At 44.2% G+C, this 22,500-nt stretch overlaps 1 protein-coding gene across 1 annotated transcript in view; it reads right to left on the bottom strand.

Moving 5' to 3' along the window:
- Positions 1-22,500, bottom strand: part of ptprt (protein tyrosine phosphatase receptor type T) — a gene marked incomplete at its 3' end in the record, with an annotated part of 224,576 nt that overhangs the window by 170,904 nt on the left and 31,172 nt on the right. Inside the window, exon 7 of the mRNA XM_080001601.1 lies at positions 2,999-3,114. Within this exon, the coding sequence (XP_079857727.1) occupies positions 2,999-3,114 (116 nt within the window). The remainder of the gene's footprint in view (positions 1-2,998; positions 3,115-22,500) is intronic.

The raw sequence follows: 22,500 nt of genomic DNA, 5'->3' as shown, positions 1-22,500 counted from the left end.
TACGGTAAGTCCCGGATCCCGGGTTGTGGCTGGTATCCGGACCTAGAGGCTGATACATACAGAAGGAGCCACTTGCTGAGGGCTGTCCAAGCCAGAGGTCGCTCGGCTGACAGTCGAATGGCAACCGACTCCAGTCAATTTCAAGGCAGTTCCCAATCAATTACCAGGCGGCTCCCAACCAGCTGGGATTTCCCCCCCTTCTCATGTGTCCTGACAGGGCGAGTTTAATTTAAACTGCAAACATAGCCATTCATTCAATTGCAGTGTGTCAAAATCTCACAACTCACTTCACAAAAACTATTGTGAACTATTGAGATATTGTCCTCTGAACTCTGACCAGAGGTCATCTTTCAAAGTTCAATCTTTTTTGTCATATGAATGAGAACAAGTATTTATTCTTGATTCTAATCTACATGTTGCACAGCTTTTTAGTTTCAAAACAGAAACTTTGTCATAAGAGCACTCAAACTAGGTCTATATAAAGTTCATTGTCATCATATCAAGTTTATTGTAAAATACTTGATAACAATGCAAGCATGATTACTGGTATTGAGATTCTTAGTCTCAGCTCCAACTCAACTTTAAATAATAAGTAAGATAAAATAAAACAGTATTTAAAAACTGAGTAGAGTATTTAAATAGTATTTAAACACAGAATTCAAAAAATGTTAAATTCAAAGGAGTAGTGTAGTATTAATAATATAAATGTATTTAACTAAAAGAAAGACAAAATAAAATACAGAGAATAATGGCAGTGAGTCAACTGCATAGTGGAGGCTAAATAGTCGTGGGCCACAACAATGCACTGTCATACTGAATGGTAGGATAGACAGTGTTGTAAGACAAACACTGCAATGTACTACTAAGAGGTAAGACAAAGCAGGTATACAATGCAATACTTGATATATTTAAGTGAGTAGTGGTAGGTTATGTCATTCATTTTAAAGTGGCCAAGTGTGTGGATCAATAGGTTCTCGTGTTTGACCTTTTGATTTCAAAATGAAGGTCTTTGAACTACGTAATTCTATTTTACCGAAAAAATAATTGTGAAATATCACAACAAATTTCTGCATTTCAGCCTCTCTCGGGGAAACCGTCCCCTTCAGTCACCCCCCCCTCCCATTTAATAGATTGATGTTTCCAATCCCAAAAAACAACATTGCCACAATAAAATATTAAAAATCAATAAAAAAAAGTCAATAAAATAAAATCAACACCAATCATATAATAATCATTTGCACAAACATTAGAGGGACTAAACATTGTATGGATCCTACTGAACACTCAATATTGTTTTACTGTTGACACAGTTGGCACAAACTCCATAGTTTACTTCACAGATTATTTGCCAACTATTATATAAATTGCCAACAATTAATTTAGAATTATTAAGAATTATTAGGAAGTCCTGTATGATAGTAAACTGAATATTTGAGTCCCCCTCTACAGAAAGGTGGAAGGGAGAGTGGGCCATTGGTCGGGTGGTAATTTTCACCTCTCAGTGAAAAAGAGGTTGACTGCTCCATTGGAATGTGAAGATTTTGTCCAATGGGTTTGCGTTTGCATATGTATGGGTATGTATGGTTTAGGTGGCAGGGTTCCAGACCTGTTGGGTGACACAATGATTGGCCTTCACTGAAAGTGCAAACAAAGAGATAGCACAATTTCACTGATTTCACCGAACCATTCCACTAAAATTGCTTTCTCAAGAAATTTGAGGCGAGTAATAATCAATCTGTTTGTTGAATATTAGTCATAGATAGATCTACAACATATCATTTAAAAGTTTGTTCCAACTTTTGTAAGACAAGGGCATCTGGACACCGCACAGGGATATTTTGTTTCATTGAATAAATGTTTGTAAAATGAAATAAATATATTTACAATAAAAATACAATTTTTTATGTTTTTATTTTATTTTTATTTGTAATTTTTTTATTACTGCTGAAGTATGTTGGCTGGTCCGCAACAAGAACGATGCGACTCGATGCAAAATAAGTTGCTCAAAACAGAATTCGAAGAACTACGATCGTTTTCAACAGTAGTTCCTGCAGTGGGAACACCATATAAGGGACAGTTCCTCCAAAAAAGTCCTTTGAACTATGAAAGTTCCTGCAAAGGGAAAACGCATTATATTGGGTGTATCGTATTGCGATTTTGTATAAGTATTGCAATAAAAATTGTTGCGATATTTCACAATTATTTTAAGTAAAATAAAATTACATGTGAAGTGCGGTTCCCCAGTCTCCCTGGACGGCTTTTAGAAATAAACTTAAATTGTCTGAGCAGCACAGTGCTGTCAGCGGGTTCCAGAGCAGATAGGATGGGATTGATGGTGGAATAGATCCGCAGCAAAGTGCTTTTCGCCCAGTTGGAGGACCGGGATTTGGGCAGGGAGGTGCGCTAAGCCCATACCTATAAAAATTGGCATTTGAAAATAAGGGGGAGTAGCTGACAAGGTGTCCCTGTTACACACGGTTATGCACGGTGTTTTCATTAGTTTAATTCAATTAAATACATCTACATTGAAAAAAACTCACTGATTAATTCATTCTTTAAAAAGATTTGATGTTTTAAATCAGAGTGGGCAGATAAAGCATTGCAACTGCTTTTCCACAAAGGCAGCCTGGGGGCATTCCCAGGCACAGTCGCCTGGATAACGTCATCGAGGCGGATATAATTACAGGCAAGAGCCAAGCTGGGATCCAACAGGGACCCGGGAGTGACCCTGCATGGGTCAGCCACGGATCTGCCTGATCCCTGTCATGTTCCAGCTGCCCCCTCGAAGTGGCTCTTACTGTAGACCTCATCCATTATTTGGTGAAAAATAAAAAAACGGTTTTCCCCAAAAAATGGGAACAGCGCAAATTATGGCAGAATAATGTGATAATAAAAGGATGAAGGTTCCGTTAGCTATTGACCTAGAGATGTTTTAAGAACTTTTTTGTATTATTTGCTATAGGGGGTCGGGGGTCAAAGGTCAAAGTTCAGCCCGTACCGTCAGGTTGTAGCTGTGGCAACGCGTCACAGCATAGCCAAACGTCTCCCACTGGATGGTCAGCTGGCGGGCGCGGATGTCCACCACGTTGACGTTCTGTGGCCCGTGGACAGGATCTGGAAGAGAAAGAGACACAGGAAGTCCAGTTTATTCCAAGAACCCTTCATCACGGTCTCACAGCGCTTCAGAGGCATCACGCGGAACCAACCGCAGGACCTTTGCGACTTTAATTAGACTAATGTGATTTGCCGATGTTTAATGTGTGGAATGAGATGCGGTTATAATGTGAAAACGATGATGCTGTTCTCATGGTCTCATGAATAAATATGGGTTTTTTTTTAGTTTTTTTTTACATATAACAAACCCACAGGGTTCTTCTAAATCACTGTTTTTGGGTTGTGTTTGGGTCCTCTGCTCAGCGGGGTCCAAACTACACGGCATCGGATCCTTCAGACAAAGCTCTAATCTGGAAGATCAGCCTCATAAGAGCAGATCAGCCAACGGTAACAGGGATAAGCCGTCTACACCATCAGGAGGGGCGGCAGCGTGTGTGTCTGTGTGTGTGTGTGTGGGGTGCGTGAGCGTGTGCGTGTGTGTGTGTGTGTGTGTATGCTCCCTGGAGAGCTCTCTGGTTTACAAGAGTCTGTGTTTCTACTTTAAAGAGCAACGTCTGCACAGTAATCTGGAGATGAGACTCCATCTGAACTGAGTACTGAACATTACACTGGAGCCTCCAGATAAGATGACAAGATAGGATACAACTTCATTAATCCCTTCTGACACCAACAATGACATCTGTTTAACATACATGAACCTTTTTGGCATCGAACCTTGGATGGATTGGTGGGGAATCAATTAATGGAACAATTCATAAATGGACAGATAGTATGATACTTTAGATGAGAATAGATGGGTGAAAAACTAAATGGATGGATGGATGGGTAGATGGATGGATAGGTGGGTATATGGGTGGATGGGTTGAAATATGTTTAGATGGTGAATAAATGGATGGATAGATGGATTGTTGGGGACATAATCCAATAGATTAATTGTTGGATAGATGGCTATATGAATTGATGGATGGGTGAATGAATGAATAAGTGGATAGACTGTAATGAATAAATAGATGGAGGGATAGAGGGGTGTTTGAATGGGTGAATGGAAAACATAAAGAAGGGTGAATAAATGGATGAAGTAGGAATGGATGGATGACTGATAGGTAAATGGGTGAACACATGAATGATATGACCAATAGCTGTATGCATATTAGACCTACAGCATCACATCAGTATCTTTATATTTAACTAATCTAAATCAAAACCTTTATCAGTGACTTTGACGAAACTCCAAGTTTCACTTTGAGGTCTGTTCTGAGCGACACAAACAATAGTCGCATTAAAATTGTTTTACTGATCAACAAAGCGTCCAGGCTTTTTTACACTCCCACCAACACAGAAACCAAAAATGTGAGTGGGAGTGCAGCGGCGGGCGGGCAGAACGGCCGAATCTTCCCAACTCCAGCTCCCCCGGAACGTATGTGAACAAAAGTCTCATTTACACGCTCAAAGCAACTGGAGCGCTGCTACAATGAGCACACGCGCTGTAATTCCTCAATTACAACATCATAATCCCTTAATGCTGAACCAGGGAGAGAACCACAGAGAGAGAGAGAGAGAGAGAGAGAGAGAGAGAGAGAGAGAGAGAGGGGGAGAGAGAGAGAGAGAGAGGGAGAGGGAGAGAGAGAGAGAGAGAGATTGAAGTAGATAATACATTTTCCTCCAGAATAACAATAAATCAAAGCTCGGCTCATTACAAAGGCCCCCCTTGCTCCAAGGACTCAAACCGTGTTAGTTAAATCACAGAGAAACGCAACCAAACAGCAAATAATAGCCAGTCCATACACACACACACACACACACACACACACACACACACACACACACACACACACACACACACACACACACACAAGTGCTCCAAATCTCTGAGTTTTCCATTGGGACATGATAGGAGCTAATCTCCTGGCTAATCTGGCCAGTGTCCCCCTGGGAGCCCCGCTAAGAAGATTCCTAATTTGTGCATTTGTGTGTGTGTGTGTGTGTGTGTGTGTGTGTGTGTGTGTGTGTGTGTGTGTGTGTGTGTGTGTGTGTGTGTGTGTGTGTGTGATGTTTGTGTGTATGTGTCAGGTTGTGGATGGGGTCAACAAGGGACAGAGGAGGAAAAAAAAAATAGACTACAATGAGAAACAGCAGGAGAGAGATTTACATTTTAAAATATCACATTTGTTTAAGGACAAATGAAAGGACGGATAAAAAGAAAAGTTCAAATAAGAATGAACCAGATAGAGGTGATAAATAATAGTGAGGGAAAAAAATCTGGAGGAGGAGGGGTGGGAGTGAGGGAGGGAGGGAGGCGGGGAAAGAGGGAAAAGCAGGGGGGAAGGAAATAGAAAGGGCACAAGAGAAGAGAACGTGGGAGGTAGAGAGGAGGATGACGGAGGTTGAGAGGAGGATGACGGAGGTAGAGAAAGGAGGATGAGGGAGGTCAAGAGGAAGATGACGGAGTAAGACAGAGGAGGCCGAGGGAGGTATAAAGAGGAGGATGAGGGAGGCAGAGAGGAGGATGACGGAGGTAGAGAAAGGAGGATGAGGGAGGTCGAGAGAAGAGGATGAGGGAGGCAGCGACAGGAGGATAAGGGGGGGTCAAGAGGAAGATGACAGAGGTAGACAGAGGAGGCCGAGGGAGGTATAAAGAGGAGGATGAGGGAGGCAGAGAGGAGGATGACGGAGGTAGAGAAAGGAGGATGAGGGAGGTCGAGAGAAGAGGATGAGGGAGGCAGCGACAGGAGGATGATCGAGGTGGAGAAAGGAGGATGAGGGAGGCAGCGACAGGAGGATGATCGAGGTGGAGAAAGGAGGATGGCCGAGGTAAAGAGAGGAAGAAGACGACAGAGGTAGAGAGGAGGATGAAGCAGGTCGAAAGGGGGATGATGGAGGCAGAGAGGTAGAGCGACGAGGATGCAGGGGTGGAGAGAGGAGGATGAGAGAGGTAGAGAGGAGGATGAGGGAGGCAGACAGAAGGATGATGGCGGTAGAGTGAGGTGGATGGCAGAGGTAGGGAGGAGGAGTTGAATTATGACCGTTTGCGTCATTACATACAAGTGGACCAAGGTGTCTCCTAGAATGCCCTTGGTGCTGACAAATGACTGCTGTTCATGTATTCTCTCTCTCTCTCTCTCTCTCTCTCTCTCTCTCTCTCTCTCTCTCTCTCTCTCTCTCAGATCCGATCGATTGATGAATAAACCTTTATGAGTGGAGAGTAGATAATATACTGTATAATGTAAGACGATTGGATTGATTCCTGGGTAGACAGATGAATAGATGAATGGGTGGATACATGGATGTATGGGAGGAAAGATGAATTGATGGAGAGATGGATGGATGAAGGCATCGATGGATGGACTGTTGGATTAATGGGTGGATAAAGGGGTTAATGATTGGATGACTGAATGGATGAATGGGTGGATACATGGACGGAGGGATGGATCCTGTGCGATCGTCGGACAATCAGATGGATAGATGGGATGTTGGGTGAATGGGTGGATACATGGAGGGAGGGATGGATGGATGGACCAGTATCTGTACATATGGTGAACCTGTCACTCATCAGTGAATTTATTTGTATCCAATGGAGGGATGGCGAGATGGAGGGATGATGGCAGGCAGGATGGAGGGATGGAGGGATGGAGGGTTGGCAGCTGGCGGGACGGAGTGATTTCCTTCCACAGAGACACCTTGCTAATTCAAGTGTGTCTTTGTTGGTGGCCAATTGGTGACATCATCATCCAACGTTATATAAGTCACAAGCTTCATCTCTCAGAAGTCATTTCCCTCCAGTCACTTGCGAGTACGACTCCCAGACAGACAGCTTGAGCCGGGGCTTGTGTTTAAAGGAAACTGAGAAAACTGTAACTTGTGCTGTGGTCTACAAAACATGTGACACGAACAGCCAATCGCACAGAGAGGGCAACAACCATGTGACAAGGACAGCCAATCGTTCTGCCCGGCGGCGGCGCTTTCCGGCCGGGCAGCGCACAGCAGGGATGAGGCCACCCAGAGGTGACGTGGCGGGTCTTCCTCAAACACAGATTTAAACTCCAACTCGCACTCCTCCCACCCAGAGCCCTGACACAGCCCCGTCCCCGCAAAAAGGAGAGCAATTAAAGTACAAATCTGTGATTTTCAGTGACATCTGGTCGGTTCATAAAATACATTTTCATATTATCCTATTATTATTATTATTATTATTATTATTATTATTATTATTATTATTATTATTATTATTATTATTATTATATATGTATTTATTAGTTTGTTTATTTATCTCATTTTATTATTTTTTAAATTTTATTTTATTTGGTTTGGATTGGACCAGTCGGCTGGCCAAACCCTGTCTGGGAATGGATCGTCGACACCCCTCCTTTAGATCATGTTCTGGTGTCAAGCGGAGGTGATGGAGGGATGAGATCTGCAGGAACTGCGGAGAGATGGAGCCCAGGGAGGAAGAAGTGAGGCTGATGAATGAGCAGCAGGAACAGAAACATTAATCCAGTGGAGGGAGGGAGGGCGAGATGGAGGGAGGGAGGGAGGGAGGGAGGGGAGGATGAGGAAAATGGAGGGGCAGGAATTCATCTTTATTCATGGTGCCTCGGTGCATCCCCGCTTCACCTCTCTGCTCTACCCTCCTTTAATTCTTCCTCACCTCTCCTGCTCCCCTCTCTCTTTTACTTTCTCTTTATTTTGCTTTCTTTCTTGTTGCTCGACACGTTTGTTTTCATTCTACTCTTTCTTTCCCCATGCAGTGTTTCTCACTTTTCTAGACTCCTTTCCAGTCTCTCCACGTGTCAGTCCTTCCCTCCGTTCGCCCGAACCTCTCTCGTTCCCTGACTTCATCTCGCTCTTCATGTGCTCTGTCTCTCTTTTTCCCTGCTCTGTCCATCCAGTCTGTTCTTTTCTTGGCTCAGGAGCCGATACACATCCCAACAGGCTCCGATCTGTCTGCTGTGTGTGTGTGTGTGTCTGTGTGTGTGTGTGTGCATGAGTGCGTGTGTGCGTGCGTGCGTGGGTGTGCGTCTGTGTGTGAAGTGTGTGTGTGTGTGTGTGTGTGTGTGTGGGAGGGTATATGTGTGTCTTTGTGTGTGTGTGTGTGTGTGTGTTTGTGTGTGTGTGTGTGTGTGTGTGCATGAGTGCGTGTGTGCGTGCGTGCGTGGGTGTGCGTCTGTGTGTGAAGTTTGTGTGTGTGTGTGTGTGTGTGTGTGTGTGTGTGTGTGTGTGTGTGTGTGTGTGTCTATATTCACAGTGCATTATTGGCATGACAATATGTGTATATATGTGTAACATGATAATATACAGCAAACTGTATAGACTGTATATCCTTGTCTCTCGCTTTCCTCTATCGCCTTCCTTTTCCTTTTTCCCCTCCGTATGCTGTCTTTTCTCCAACTCTCCCTTCTCTCTCTGTGTTTTACATCCTCTGAATCTGTATTCAGAAAGTGATGAAACGCCAAAGACATTAACATGAAAGGGAGAGACAAAGGGAGATAAAGAGAGAGAGAGATAGAGAGAGAGAGAGAGAGAGAGGGATGAAGAGAAAGAGAAAGACACAAAGAGAAGTTCCCTTTGGGAGAGACAAGGAAGGGACACCCCACTCTGTGTGTGTGTGTGTGTGTGTGTGTGTGTGTGTGTGTGTGTGTGTGTGTGTGTGTGTGTGTGTGTGCATAAGTACGAGAGCGATCACAGAATTTATGTATGCATGTATATTTTATACACACACCTCCGGTTAGACATGCACACACGCACAAACACACGGCGCGGCCCCATCACTGACAGGAAGGGACCTGCAGCAAAACACCCCATACAACTACAACTGTCTGCCTGCCCGTGCGTCCGTTCGTGTGTCCGTCTATCTGTCTGTCTGTCTGTCTGTCTGTCTGTCTGTCTGTCTGTCTGTCTGTCTGTCTATCTATCTATTTATCTATCTATCAAATGTACACACACACATTTAAAAAAAAAACAACAAAAAGTTATTAAAGTTCTGAGTTAGTGTGAGTCAGGGTTTGAGGCGTTGCCATGGAAACACAGAATCCTCCCCAGCGCGTCCCCGGTCGTCCGAACTGTCTTTAAGGCCACGTGCTATTTTTACAACATTATCTATTTAGTTTTTCCTTGTTGGTGTCTCGCAATCGAAAAAGCCGAGCAGAGGAGATGAGAAAAGGGGGATCGGTGTTCCTTTGTGAGGCGATCCACCTCCACGAGCGGCACAACGTTGGGCGGACGTCTTGAAATCACGCCTGCTGCGTCTTTGTGTGTAGCCTGTATGTGTTATTGTCTGTGTTTGTGTGTAAATACTGGAGTATTGACTGATCTAGCACTTTGTGGCGTCCTTCTAATGGAAAAACAGACTGAAGAATCTCTTCTATCGAGCTCTTCCCGCGCCCACTAAGCGCCTTTCACAGGACGGCGGCAGCGGGGGAGTCTTTGTGCTCCTCAAGTTGTCATTGTTTCCAGCCGCCGCTGCCACTCGCGTTACCTTTCAACAGCGTCACGCCGCTCTATATTCTCAAGAAAAATAAAAAAGGACTTTCTACTCTTTCCACGCTCGGTCGAAAATGTTCAATGCTTTAAGTGAAATTCTAACGTATTTTGGAAAGATAGTTCTGACACACAACTCTCTGATTGAATTCAAAATGATCTTTATTTAGCATCGTTTGCGTTTGGGAATTTGGAAGTGTACAGAAAACATGGGCATCCTTAGAGAGCTATTAATACAGGCGTGATGAGCTCGAATCCCTCATTGGATAGAAGAGTAGAGCCCAACAGGTGGATGCAGGGGAGGTGGAGGGAGCGCAGCAACGCAGAAAGAAAACTAGGCAGCAAAGCAGATGGAGCAAGAGGGATTAGCTGTCTTAATATTCCATATAAGGGCGTGGAAGGGGGTGGCGCCGTCGAGTTGTCTGACAGAGCTAGATCCACAAGCTACGTCTCAGTTATTGATGGCTGACCGTTGGACAGGGGGTGAGGGTTTGGTTCCATCACTTACCGAGGCTCTGTCCACACCAATTACAGAAATATTTTGAAAACGTAGTCGTTTCTCAGCATTTCGGCCCCGTCCGCGGGAAATTGGGAACTTAGCTTATGGAAAGCGCCTTCCAGGGTGGAGCTTTTTCCAAAACTCTATTTTCCTGTATTCGTGTGAACAGGTGAAACAGATGCATCTTGAAAAGACTGACTTCATGACCTCAACTTTCATGTGGTGATGCCCGTGGTGTGGCCATCCAGAGTTTAAGTCTCTGCAACTTATGAATCACGCCCATACAGTATTATGTATGAATATTGTGAAGAAGCGCAATACACTGCATGCTCCGAATGTTCTTCTGTGTTGTTTGAAATCAATTTTTATGATATATTATCGTCCCCTACAGGCCTGGAATGCATACAGTATGTGAGCGTCCTTTTTCTTTTTCTCAAGAGGGGGGAAAGCGCGTTTTCAGAAAAAAGTCCGTACACATGTGAACGGAGCCTGAGAATCATGAAACTTTTTTTTATGATTTTATTTTTTTTAAATACTGTAGTTCCTAAATAGTATTATTAATAATAATAATAATAATAATGATAATAAAGAATCACATTTCCATCCCCTACTCCTCCCTTTCTCCTCTCTCTTCTTTCTTCCCCATCCTTCTTTTGCTCATCGCTCATTTCCTTCCCTCACCTCTCTCACCCCTCATCCCACCCCCTCCTTCCCCACCCCCTCTATTCACCCCCCCTCCTCTGACCTCCCCAAAATTTTTACACGGGTCTTTCCACCGCTTTTCATGATCAATGCAGACATGTGCACACAAGTACAGTATTTGATCATTTCATTAAAGAATAAATAATAATGAATCAATGAAATAATGATGATAATTTGATATGAAAAAGGTTTGAGGGCTAAATGTGAAGTGTATGAAGTTAATGGTGCTGGCTCCAAAATAACAATACATTGAAAAAAGGAAGACAATTTGTCACACTCCCTAATTGGTGGTGTTGCAAGAATTTTGGGGCCGAAAAACTGGGTCATGGGCCAAGAGAACGATCCCGCCCCCCACCACTTTCTCTCTCTCTCTCTCTGGGGCGAATTCACAAGGAATGGATTGCGGCTGCTGACAGCACAATTAATTGCGCATCACAAGCAACCGCGATCTGTGCTGTGTCCGCGTCTATTTCACAAAAGATATTGTGCTAATGATATGACAGCGCAAACCCAGCCATAAAGTTTCGCGAATGAGTGCAATTTGCCCTCGTTTTGCGTCTGATTGAAATGATGCATTCTTATCCAGAAGAAGAAAAATGGGTATTAATGGCTCTGCGGACGTGGCACGGGACACACGGGGCTTCGATCAATTAGGAAAGGGAGAAAAATAAATACATAAAAAATAAAAACACACTTTTTATTTCTTTTTTTTTGGAAAACGGGGAATGAGGAAAGCCTGAATGCGTAATGGAGAGGTAGTGATCTCCCTGCAGCGGTGTGGCCATTAGCGCTGGTGCTTGCGAATTGGACTTTTTTTGCAATGAGGCTTATTTGCATAGAACGCTTTTACGCCAAATGCATGCATAATACCTCATTAAGATATGTGCAAATAGCTCCGGAGCATCGAGACGCTTGCGTGTCAGCACAGTTACGGGTGCAATTGACACTTTGCGGATGCTTTGTGAATGACACCGTTTCTTTTTCTTTTATTATGCCAGGCTTAGCTGCCGCGAAAGTCGCACAAGCCTTTTGTGAATGTGTCCCTCAGTTTTGATCTCCATCTTGCCATTCACTCTGTATCGCTTCATTTGACTTTGTATTCTACCCTTCATATCTATCAATCTATCAATCTATCTATCTATTCATCTCTCTCCCTCCCTCTATCCCTACCCCTCTCTCTCCCTCCGCCTCTCGCTCTCTCTCTCTCTCCCTGCCTCCGGCTCTCATCAGTATTTTGCCACAAACTGGCCAAAGAACAAAGAGGTCACTGAAGACTTCTGGCTAAACTTAATGAGCTCCTGCAGATACAGACGCACACAAACACACACACACACACACACACACACACACACACACACACACACACACACACACACACACACACACACACACAAATACACACACACACACACACACACACACCTATTTTATACAGATAAACCCTTGAATATAAAGAAGGCAATCTAACATAAGTGACATCCACACACACACACACACACACACACACACACACACACACACACACACACACACACACGTGCAACCCCTCTGAAGACACTGTGTGGTCATCACTGCTGATTTCTCATGGACAAGTAATGAGACACACACAGACACACAAAGAGCCACACGCCAAAACCTGCTTGGGGCTTAAACACACACTCACACTCACTAGTTTGTATCTCTTAGAGTTCCGACCATTTACAAGGACCTTGTGTGTGTGTGTGTGTGTGTGTGTGTGTGTGTGTGTGTGTGTGTGTGTAGGTGTGTGTGTGTGTGTGTGTGTGTGTGTGTGTGTGTGTGTGTGTGTGTGCGCAAGTTCCATGCTTGTTGAAGGCTGATATGCAGTAATGATTTCCTTGATTGATTTTCTTCTTCCAACAGAGTGTGTATAGTATGTATGTGTGCGTGTGTTTCTGCACTGCTGTATCTCTTGTACAGTATTCCATTTATTAGGCAGGGGGCGAAGTGGTAGGTGTTGAAAAATGGAGAATTGGAGAAAGAGAAATAAAGTTGGGTATGAGTGTGTGTGTGTGTGTGTGTGTGTGTGTGTGCGTGTGTGTGTGTGTGTGAGTGCGAGTGTGTGTGTGTGTGTGTGTCTGTGTGTGTCTGTGTGTGTGTGTGTTAATCATATGTTAGTACTGCTCTCAAACAGAAAACACTGCACTGTAGTCAGTAGCACTGCTGTGGTATTACTGTAGTACCACACACACACACGCACGCACTCACGCACGCACGCACGCACGCACACACACACACACACACACACACACACACACACACACACACACACACACACACACACACACACACCTGCCAGGACCCCAGTGCTATAGCTTGGACACTCAGCTGAGATACATAGATTTTACTGGGAAAATACACACTTTACACTGTTTCTGAGGCATGCATGTGTGTGTGTGTGTGTGTGTCTGTGCGTGCGCATGCGTGTGTGTGTGTGTGTGTATTTGTGTGTGCACGTTGTGAAGGCCACATCCCAGCAGTGATTTAGCGCTGATACGCTGGTCTCACTCTGATGATGCAGGCAGGGACCTGGTGTCATGGCAACAATACATCACTTCCTGTCAGCACACACATCACTTCCTGTCATCACTTTAGCATGTGTGCAGACAATCAGCAGGATTATGTGTGTGTGTGTGTGTGTGTGTGTGTGTGTGTGTGTGTGTGCGTGTGCATGTCCGTGTGTGTGTTTGTGTGGGTGTGTGTCCAGTCTCTCCACGTGTCAGTCCTTCCCTCCGTTCGCCCGAACCTCTCTCGTTCCCTGACTTCATCTCGCTCTTCATGTGCTCTGTCTCTCTTTTTCCCTGCTCTGTCCATCCAGTCTGTTCTTTTCTTGGCTCAGGAGCCGATACACATCCCAACAGGCTCCGATCTGTCTGCTGTGTGTGTGTGTGTGTGTGTGTGTGTGTGTGTGTGTGTGTGTGTGTGTGGGGTAACTTTTTACTATCCTCGCTCTCCGGGCAACCTCGTCACTTCTCACGATATCTTTCTAGACTGTACTTTCTTCATTCCCGATCCCTCTCTCGGCGCCTCGGGACCACCAGGAAGGACAGGGTGGAGGCAGGTCTCCCTCCCACCCTCGCTCGCCCTCTCTCTCATTAACCAGCCATCATGGAGACTGGAGCCCAGCAGTCGCTAGGGAGACTCCTTGCCCCCTTGACCCGGTGCCGACAAAACACAAGTAAATCATCAAAGGAACGACGCAACTGCTCTCTTTTGTGTAATTATTATTGTTGTTATTATTATTATTATTATTATTATTATTATTATTATTATTATTATTATTATTTATGTATTATTTATTATTATTATTATTATTATTATTATTTATTATGTATTTATTATTATTATTATTATTATTATTATTATTATTATTATTTTTAGTTCTTGTTGTTATTGTTGTTGTTTCAGAGGAGAGTAGACATTGTTTTTTAATCATTTCCTTTCACCGTGGAGATTTTTGACAGGTTTAGCAAAAGAGTAAAAAAAGCTGTTGTGGTGTTAAAACCTCGTGTTTTTCATGACGCTTTTCGCTAGAGTTCTTGTGAGTCACACACATACACACACACACACACACACACACACACACACACACACACACACACACACACACACACACACACACACACGCACACAGGCGTCCCACCTCCTTCCTGGCTCGATGTCATCCCTTCTTCACACTGTGCTTAGATATAGTAAACAGCCTGTTGCCATAGCGACGATGCAAATGAACCCCAACGGGCCAATGATTACAGAGCTCCAATTAAGCTCCAATTAAAGTCAGTTGTGCATCTTGACACTAACACAAATAAAGCACACACACACACACACACACAGACACACACACAGACACACACACACACACACACACACACACACACACACACTGCATCGACCCTTCCATCTCTCTCACACCTCAAACCGAGACCATTCAAAACGTATTACTGAGCGTGTGTGTATGTTTGTGTGTGTGTGTGTGTGTGTGTGTGTGTGTGTGTGTGTGATTAGCGTTTAGCTGTTGGCAGGGCTGCTCCTGAATCTAACTATCACACCCACACCCTCCGATCTCAAGCTGGGTAGAAAGAAACTTTATGAGTGCAGATGCATTGTGGGTAATTCAGACTCTAGTGTGTAGTGTTTTATGTGTATCTATTAATGTTGGATTTATCTCCCCTGATCCAAATCATTTCAGTTCAGTCAAGAGCTGTGATGCTTCCAGCGCACAATAATTACTTCATTCAAAATCATCTCTCTCTCAATAAAGGTAGCTAAAAACAGGTTTAAGGCTGGACAGAAATCATAAATAAATGAAATTATTGTCCGTCAGAAATTAGTTCGAAATTTTTATGCTAAAACCCTGAACACGTCAAAGATAATCAAAAAAAAAAAATCCTGTTTTGTGTGTTGGTTACAACGAGATCCTTAGTGAGCTTTTTGTTTAAAGAAAGGGGGCGTTTAGTGGTGTGTATGTATGTGTGTGTGTGTGTGTGTGTGTGTGTGTGTGTGTGTGTGTGTGGTAACTTCCACGCAGGCTGTGGCTGTATATGCTGGCATTCAAGAAAGCTTTGGAAGAGCAAATTGGATCTAAAGACATCGCAGTGTGTGTGTGTGTGTGTGTGTGCGTGTGTGTGTGTGTGTGTCTGTGTGTGTGTGTGGGTGTGTGTCTGTGTGTGTGGGAGGGGGGGGGGGGGAGACGTAGTAGGACACATTTCCTTCCTAATAAAGAGCTTATGTTGCTTTTGTGTTTAACTCTCCCCAATCTGACCCAGGCTCCGCTATTAGTGTTATTCAGTGTATTTGTGTGTGTGTGTGTGTGTGTGTGTGTGCGCGCGCGCGCGTGCGCGTGCGTGCGTGCGTGCGTGTGTGTGTGTGTGTGTGTGTGTGTGTTTCCGCCACAGTTCTTCAGTCAGAATGCACATCATTCAGCCAGAATCCATTGTGATTTGTCATGACAGGAAATCAATGAAAAACAGAAAGTGACGACACGGAACAGAGGCACTAGAAATAAACACAGAGGAAGTAAAGAGGAGACCCCAAGGGATTCTGGGGGCTCGGTCCTGTTAGCACTCTGTGTATGTGTCTTTTTGCTTTTTAAATAAAGCTTCATGCTCCTTAGAAGCAGTAGTACATGTAAACACACACTTAAAGTGGAATACACACCCTCCACACACATAAAAACACAAAAATCAATTAGTACTGTATGCCCAAAAAGTGTACAATCTCATATATCACAATATTTTGACAATACCTCAATATGGATAATTTGACGATATTTTGGGGATGACTATCCGAGCATTTACATATCTGTGAACCGGTCATGAGGAATGTGAATGTTAGAATTGGCTCAGCAGGTAGAGTGGGTCATCTAGTAATCTAGAAGGTTGCCGGTTTGATCCCTGGCTCCTTCTGGTGCGTGCTGAAGTGTCCTTGAGCAAGACACTAAACCCCTTATCGCCCCCGATGAGCCCTGCATGGCCGCCTCCATCAGTGTATCAATAAGTTGTAAGTCGCTTTGGACCTGATGAGCCTAATGTGATGATAAAAACATTCTAAGAAGTTCTGAAAACTTTTACTTTCCTGTAATGCTCCTTAAAGACAAAATTAATCAAACTTGCGGTATGACGACAACCAAAATCCCAGACGATATCCAGCCTCATTGTGAAAACTGTAATGTCAGCAGACCATTTTGAACAACCCTGATTGTCTGGCACGAGAGGTGAAAGTACTTAATAATAGAAAGGATAATTTAACAAGAAAATAATCCCGAATCCTGCCAGGCACCACGACAACGCTGTAAGTCTACCTGGCAACGGGCTGCTATTTTGAGAGGCTGCACGCCGTCATGGCAGAGATGAGGTGCGAAGTTTGTCTGGTTGCGAACAGAAGTGAAGAGAAAAACGAAAAGAAGAACGGGCGACAGACATGGAACCACGAGTCAAAAAAATCTGCTCGCTCGACTGAAACGCGATTAAAAAAAGCTGTGATGCGCACGTGCATACACACGCAGGCACACGCACACACACAGATATACAGTCTGCAACACACACACACACACACACACACACACACACACACACACACACACACACACAGACACACAGAAACCACCAATTTAAGCACATGTATTATCTAAGAATGCGCAGGATGCTGTTTGTACACGCTAAATACTTCATACAGGAAGTAGGAATACTACATGCAACACATAACATAATACGCTCTACTACTACCAACATCACACACTTCAGCATGATTATGCACAGACAGACACACACACAACCACACGTTAACAAGTGAGATTGTGTGTGTGTGTGTGTGTGTGTATGTGTGTGTGTGTGTGTGTGTGTGTATGTGTGTGTGTGTGGAGGTTGTAATCAACACCTCAGAGCTGTGAGCTGACAGCAGGAGTAACACTAGGGGTGAGACTCTTATTCAGAGGGAAAGTGTGCGCACGTGTATGTGTGTGTGTGTGTGTGTGTGTGTGTGTGTGTGTATGTTACAGAGTCTGTTTGTGTGTGTGCATGCTTCATATGTAACACACAGGTAACACTCAAGTGTATATGTTGTTTCTGTTTGTATGTTTGGTTTTAGATTCCGTTTGCTTGGCTGTGCATCTAAATATTGAAACAAGTGTTCATACATCGAACGGTCTGATCCTTCGTGTTTGATACATTTGATCGTATCAGGCTTCTTCTGATGCTCCACTAAACTCCTGAAAGTTTCTCCTTCACAGTCCTGCTTTATACTGAGCAGCATGTGTTGCGTATACTGATCATCTTCCATCCTGCGTCCTTCGGGGGTACCACAGTGGTCATCATGGCGACAGCCCCTTATCAGTTTAACCAGCCAAATGACCACTGAACAGCTTTGTAAGTAATAACTTTGTAATGTATGACACAATTTATGTCTCCTCCAGCGAGCTATGGTGTCTCACTGTGAGACCAAATTAATGAATTACACTCTGAGAAGTTGAACAACGGCTCAGCAAAGATCAGAGATATACAACGATATGATTCCCTCTGGAAGTTGAAACAATGGGCATTTAAGCCAGAGTAGGCTCATTGGCGGTAGATTTGGGGGTTTGTGCTCAAAAAACAGGTGCACATTTCAATGAGAAACACAGGTTAAAGGTCAAAACATCCTAGTCAGCATTTGAAGAACTTAAGACAAATTGCTTCCGAAAAAAAAGATTACGTACAAAGTTATGTCAAACTTATAAGGTCTACTCCAGGAGTGATGAGAAAGTCCTCTGACTAGAGGGTCCTCAAGCCCTCAGTAGAAAGTCTTCACTATAAATCCTCAAGTCCTCTGACTAGAAGGTCCTGAAGCCCTCACTAGTAGAGTCCAAGATTTCACTAGAAGCTCAAGTCCAACAGGGAAGTCCTCAAGTCCTCTGTTTAGAAAGTCAAGTCTTCACTAGAAAGTGCTCAAGTGCTCTGACTTGGAAGTGCCCATGTCCTCGCTAGAAGGTTATAAGTCTTCTGACCAGAAAGTCCTGACTAGAAAATCAAGTCCTCACTAGAAAACACCCAAGTCCTCTGACTTCCACAAGTCCTCCCTTGAAAGTCTTCACTAGAAAGTCCCATTAGAAAGACCTCCCTCGAAAGTCCTCACTAGAAAATCCTTCCTAGAAAGCTCTCACTAGAAAGTCATGCCTCGAAAGTCCTTCCAAAAAAAGTCGTCACTAGAAAGTCTGCAAGTCCTCTGACCAGAAGGTATTCCTGTTCCCACACCAGTGCACTCAATGACTCATGACCCCCCTCGTGTAAAAATGTCCTTATGTTAAACATCAAATGTATTATTGATTTATTCATACATTTTATTATATGACTATTAGAATGGGTTGGTCCTACCAGCCACGGTCAGACATTCAGAGACACAAACAGATCCGTGCCAGTGAAGCCTTAACTCAATCATTGTGTGTGTGAGTGTGAGGAATCAATATTACAAGGATAAGTACTTTAGGTATGCTTAAAGAGATGTGAATGGAAGTCCAGATCACTCTTGCATTCATACGTATTATACATTCTCTCTCTCTCTCTCTCGCTCTCTCTCTCTCTCTCTCTCTCTGCCTCGTATCAACGACATCTGCTCCAGTGTTGCATGTTTTCTTCTGTTTTGTGAATGAATCACAGCCATTATGTTGCAGGGTCACAGACGGATTTCTGCTTAAGTAAAAGCATGAAAGTACTTTGTGGTGTGGGGATGTTGTGGTTCGAGCAGCCGCACCGGTCCTGGGTCTAGGTAATTGAGGACCCAGGATCAGAGTGGCTGCGTACCTGATGCTCGCTGGTTGGTCTAACAAGCAACAGGGAAAACCCCCATCCCCGCACACACTCAGGAGAGAGGAGCCCTTGTCATGACACGTGTCCATCTGCTCCTGGGCTTGTTTTATCGAGGCCCCTCTCCACAATAAACAATGTTTTCTCAACCCCATCGTCTGTGTCTCTGTGCCGGAGGGCCCTGAAACTGCCACATACTGTACTTGTTCTTAAATCCCGTCAAACTATTAAAAGTAAAAGTGCTTTGTCGTATCCAGTTCCCTGATATATCAGGGCGTATAGTATGGCATAAAGAGACTGAATATTGCTTGAAAATGTACTTAAGTACAGTTTACAAAGTACTTGGTTGGGAAAGTATGCAATCCACTCCTACGAAAGCTAAAGACAAATTAGAAAAGACAATTCCATTTCCAAAAAAAAAAAGGACTAAAGAGCATTGTCGTGGCTGGGGACTGTTTGAACTCTCCTCTCTTCTTCTCTTCTCTCCTTCCCCTCCCCTCCGTTCCTCTCCTCTGCTCTTCACTTTCTCCATCAGTTTGAACTGGTCAAGCGGCGATTGATGCCCCCCAATACGTCCGGTGTGAATGACATTTGCTTTCCCGATTCTCAGAAAGAGTTAACACTCTTCTCCAGCAGCGTTCAGACTCATCTCAGGCTCCATCGGCAAAGAATTCAGAGGTGCATTTGTATTTTGTTCTTTATTCGGGACGAACTCACAAAGGATAATAGAATTAGAGAGAGAGGGAGAGAGAGAGAGAGAGAGAGAGCGAGATGGATGGATGGATAGATGTGACTTATTGTGAGGATGAGTTGAAAAGAAAGGGGAAAGGCATGAGGGGGATGAGAAAACTCAGGAGGACAAAGGAATGAATGAGGCGAAATAGGCTCAAATTAGAGTTAAAAGCACAAAGAGACGGAGCGGGGAACGACAGAGGAGCTGTGGAGGAGACGTTCATTCAGACCCTTTAAGTGCCGGACAGATTCTACTCCTCATGTTTTTTTCATTATCTTATCTCATTTTTCCTTATTCTCGTCTGTGTCCTTCTCCTGCCAGTCCTTATCCCCCTCCTCTCCTCCGCTCCTCCTCTTCCTCTCCTCTCCTCTGCTCCGCCTCCCTCCCTTGAAGGTTCACGTACGTTATGATCTTCAAGGTCTTCGCGGGCTCCACGGTCCCGATGATGCGGACGTCCCATCACCCAACTGCTCCGCCGTGAGGACGAAGAAGAAGAAAGCTAATTCCTTTAACGAGCTTTAAGAAGCTGGAGCAACATTAATATTAACGATGGACACGCGATCCGATCTTATGTGAGGGTTGAGGTCAGGAACATGAAAGACAAGGGGGCCGCAGCGTAGAAGATGAAATGGAACGAGAATAACAGGAGTGATCACAGGACCATCTGTGACGGCAGAAGTGAGCGGGAGAAACAGGAGGAACCCCGGAAGCGGCGACACGTGGAGGTTTTGACGCAGTAGTTTCGGGAGGAAAAAAGGGTTCTTTGATGACAAAATAACCCTGTCTGAAATGATAATAGGAGATGGAAAGAGAGGGAGAGAAGACACCTGCCTTCCGGCACCATTAAAAGATCATCTCATCGTTTTGTCTCGTGGAATCGCATGATAATAAATGGGATATTTACTCCATAAAAGCATTTTTTCTTTTTGTTTTAACCGGATACAGCCACTTCCAGGAGACGCTGGTTTCTTCCAGGAGACGCTGGAGTATTGTTGCTCCCAAGAATTAAAGTGCATTACTTGATTCATTCATATTGTTATCACAATACTTATATCTACTAATATAGCTCAATATTTGTGGTGTGGGGATGGTGTGGTCGGGGAGCCAGGATCAGAGTGGCTGCATACCTGATGCTCGTTGGTTGGTCTAACGAGTAACAGGTAAAACCCCCATCCCCACACACACTCAGGAGACAGGAGCCTGCTCATGGGCTGATTCCAACTAGCCTTCTCTCTACAATAAATTGGTGGTCTACAACCCTGTCGCCTGTGTCTCTGCCCGGGAGGTCGCTGAATAGGCCACTTGGGTGGCGCGTGGTAGGCTAAACTGCCACAATATTAAATTCTAATATCATATTGTTAGACAGCCTTTTGTCAACAAAAAAAAAAATGCAATGTTATGGAGGGGGAAAGTTTGCACAAAAACAAATGAGAAAAAAAACCCAAAAGAAAGTCCCAAATTGTCCTCCATAAGCGTTACAGTGAGGAGGGGAATGAAAGGATCTTTTCAAAGCCGGTGCTGTTAGTGATGGCGGACTAAACAAGGTGTTTAAGCAGCTTCATGTCAGCGAGGCACGGCACTCAACGCACTCAACGCTAACATCTTTGACATGGAAAAAAAGAGACACACAAAAAGGCTCCTTGACCTGAAGTGGGACCGTGTCTGGAAAACGCACAAATCTCTTGCATCTGCCCCGGTGCTACCAGCAAAGTGTGAATGGGACCCATGTGCACAAGGGGATGGAGACAGTGGAGGGAGAGAGAGAGCAAGAGCGAGATAGGGAGGGAGGGGGGCGTGAAAGCATTATGGAACACAAACGACTGTAAGAAACCAACTTGGTAAACTCGTCTGTTTCTTCTAATCGCCTGAAAGTAAGGATGGAGCGTCAACTCCAAAATGGTCGATTCTCGGTTCGATCAGAATAGATTCTGAAAATGAACGGGATTGGAGTGGACTCCGGTTGCAGTTTCAACACCAAACTGTGTAATCAAGGAAAGATTTACTTGAGGAGTCTAGATAGAACCTCCATCAGTCTATGTCGGATTGCTTTGGTCTGATCCATTTTCCCAGTGGCTGGGGAGACGAATAATCTCAAGGAGTCTGTGAGTCCTGTGGGGAGCTGGTCACTCTCTGGAGTGGAAGTTGGAGCAACTCCAGAGATGGCCAGAGATGCCACCTCAGGGCGTGTCCTTCCGCGATGTGATTTCGGCCATGCCCAGGACTAAACGATCCAAGGCCCGGTACGCCCGGTGCTTGGGAACCACTACATTAGAGAATGGAGAGTGGATATATACAGTATGTATATACACATCCTGCATCCATCCTGAATGATATGCACAGTGGGAGTCATTGCAACATCACCACCCCGTCCTTGTGGATTGTGTAAAAACTTTCACCGTCGCACTGAAGCTGTAGTTAGTTCACAGTCAGTTCTGTCTTTCTTACTTTCTCTTTCTGTCTATCACTCGTCTTTAACCTGTCTCTCTGTCTCTCTCTCTCTCTCTTTCTGCCTCCTTCAATCAAATATATTTTTTCAATTAATATGGGAAACAGATGTTTACTTTGCCAAAGCAAATCGGGGAACAAACAGAAATGTGTAATCACTGGTAGTTTGATCACCGGTAGCTATGTATTTGCTATATATTACCTAGGTTACCTATACAAACCAATATAAAATATACTGA

The sequence above is a fragment of the Zeus faber genome (genome assembly GCF_960531495.2).
Source record: "Zeus faber genome assembly, chromosome: 5".
In the NCBI taxonomy this organism is placed as follows: Eukaryota; Metazoa; Chordata; class Actinopteri; order Zeiformes; family Zeidae; genus Zeus; species Zeus faber.
This window is presented reverse-complemented; position numbering and strand designations above follow the sequence as displayed.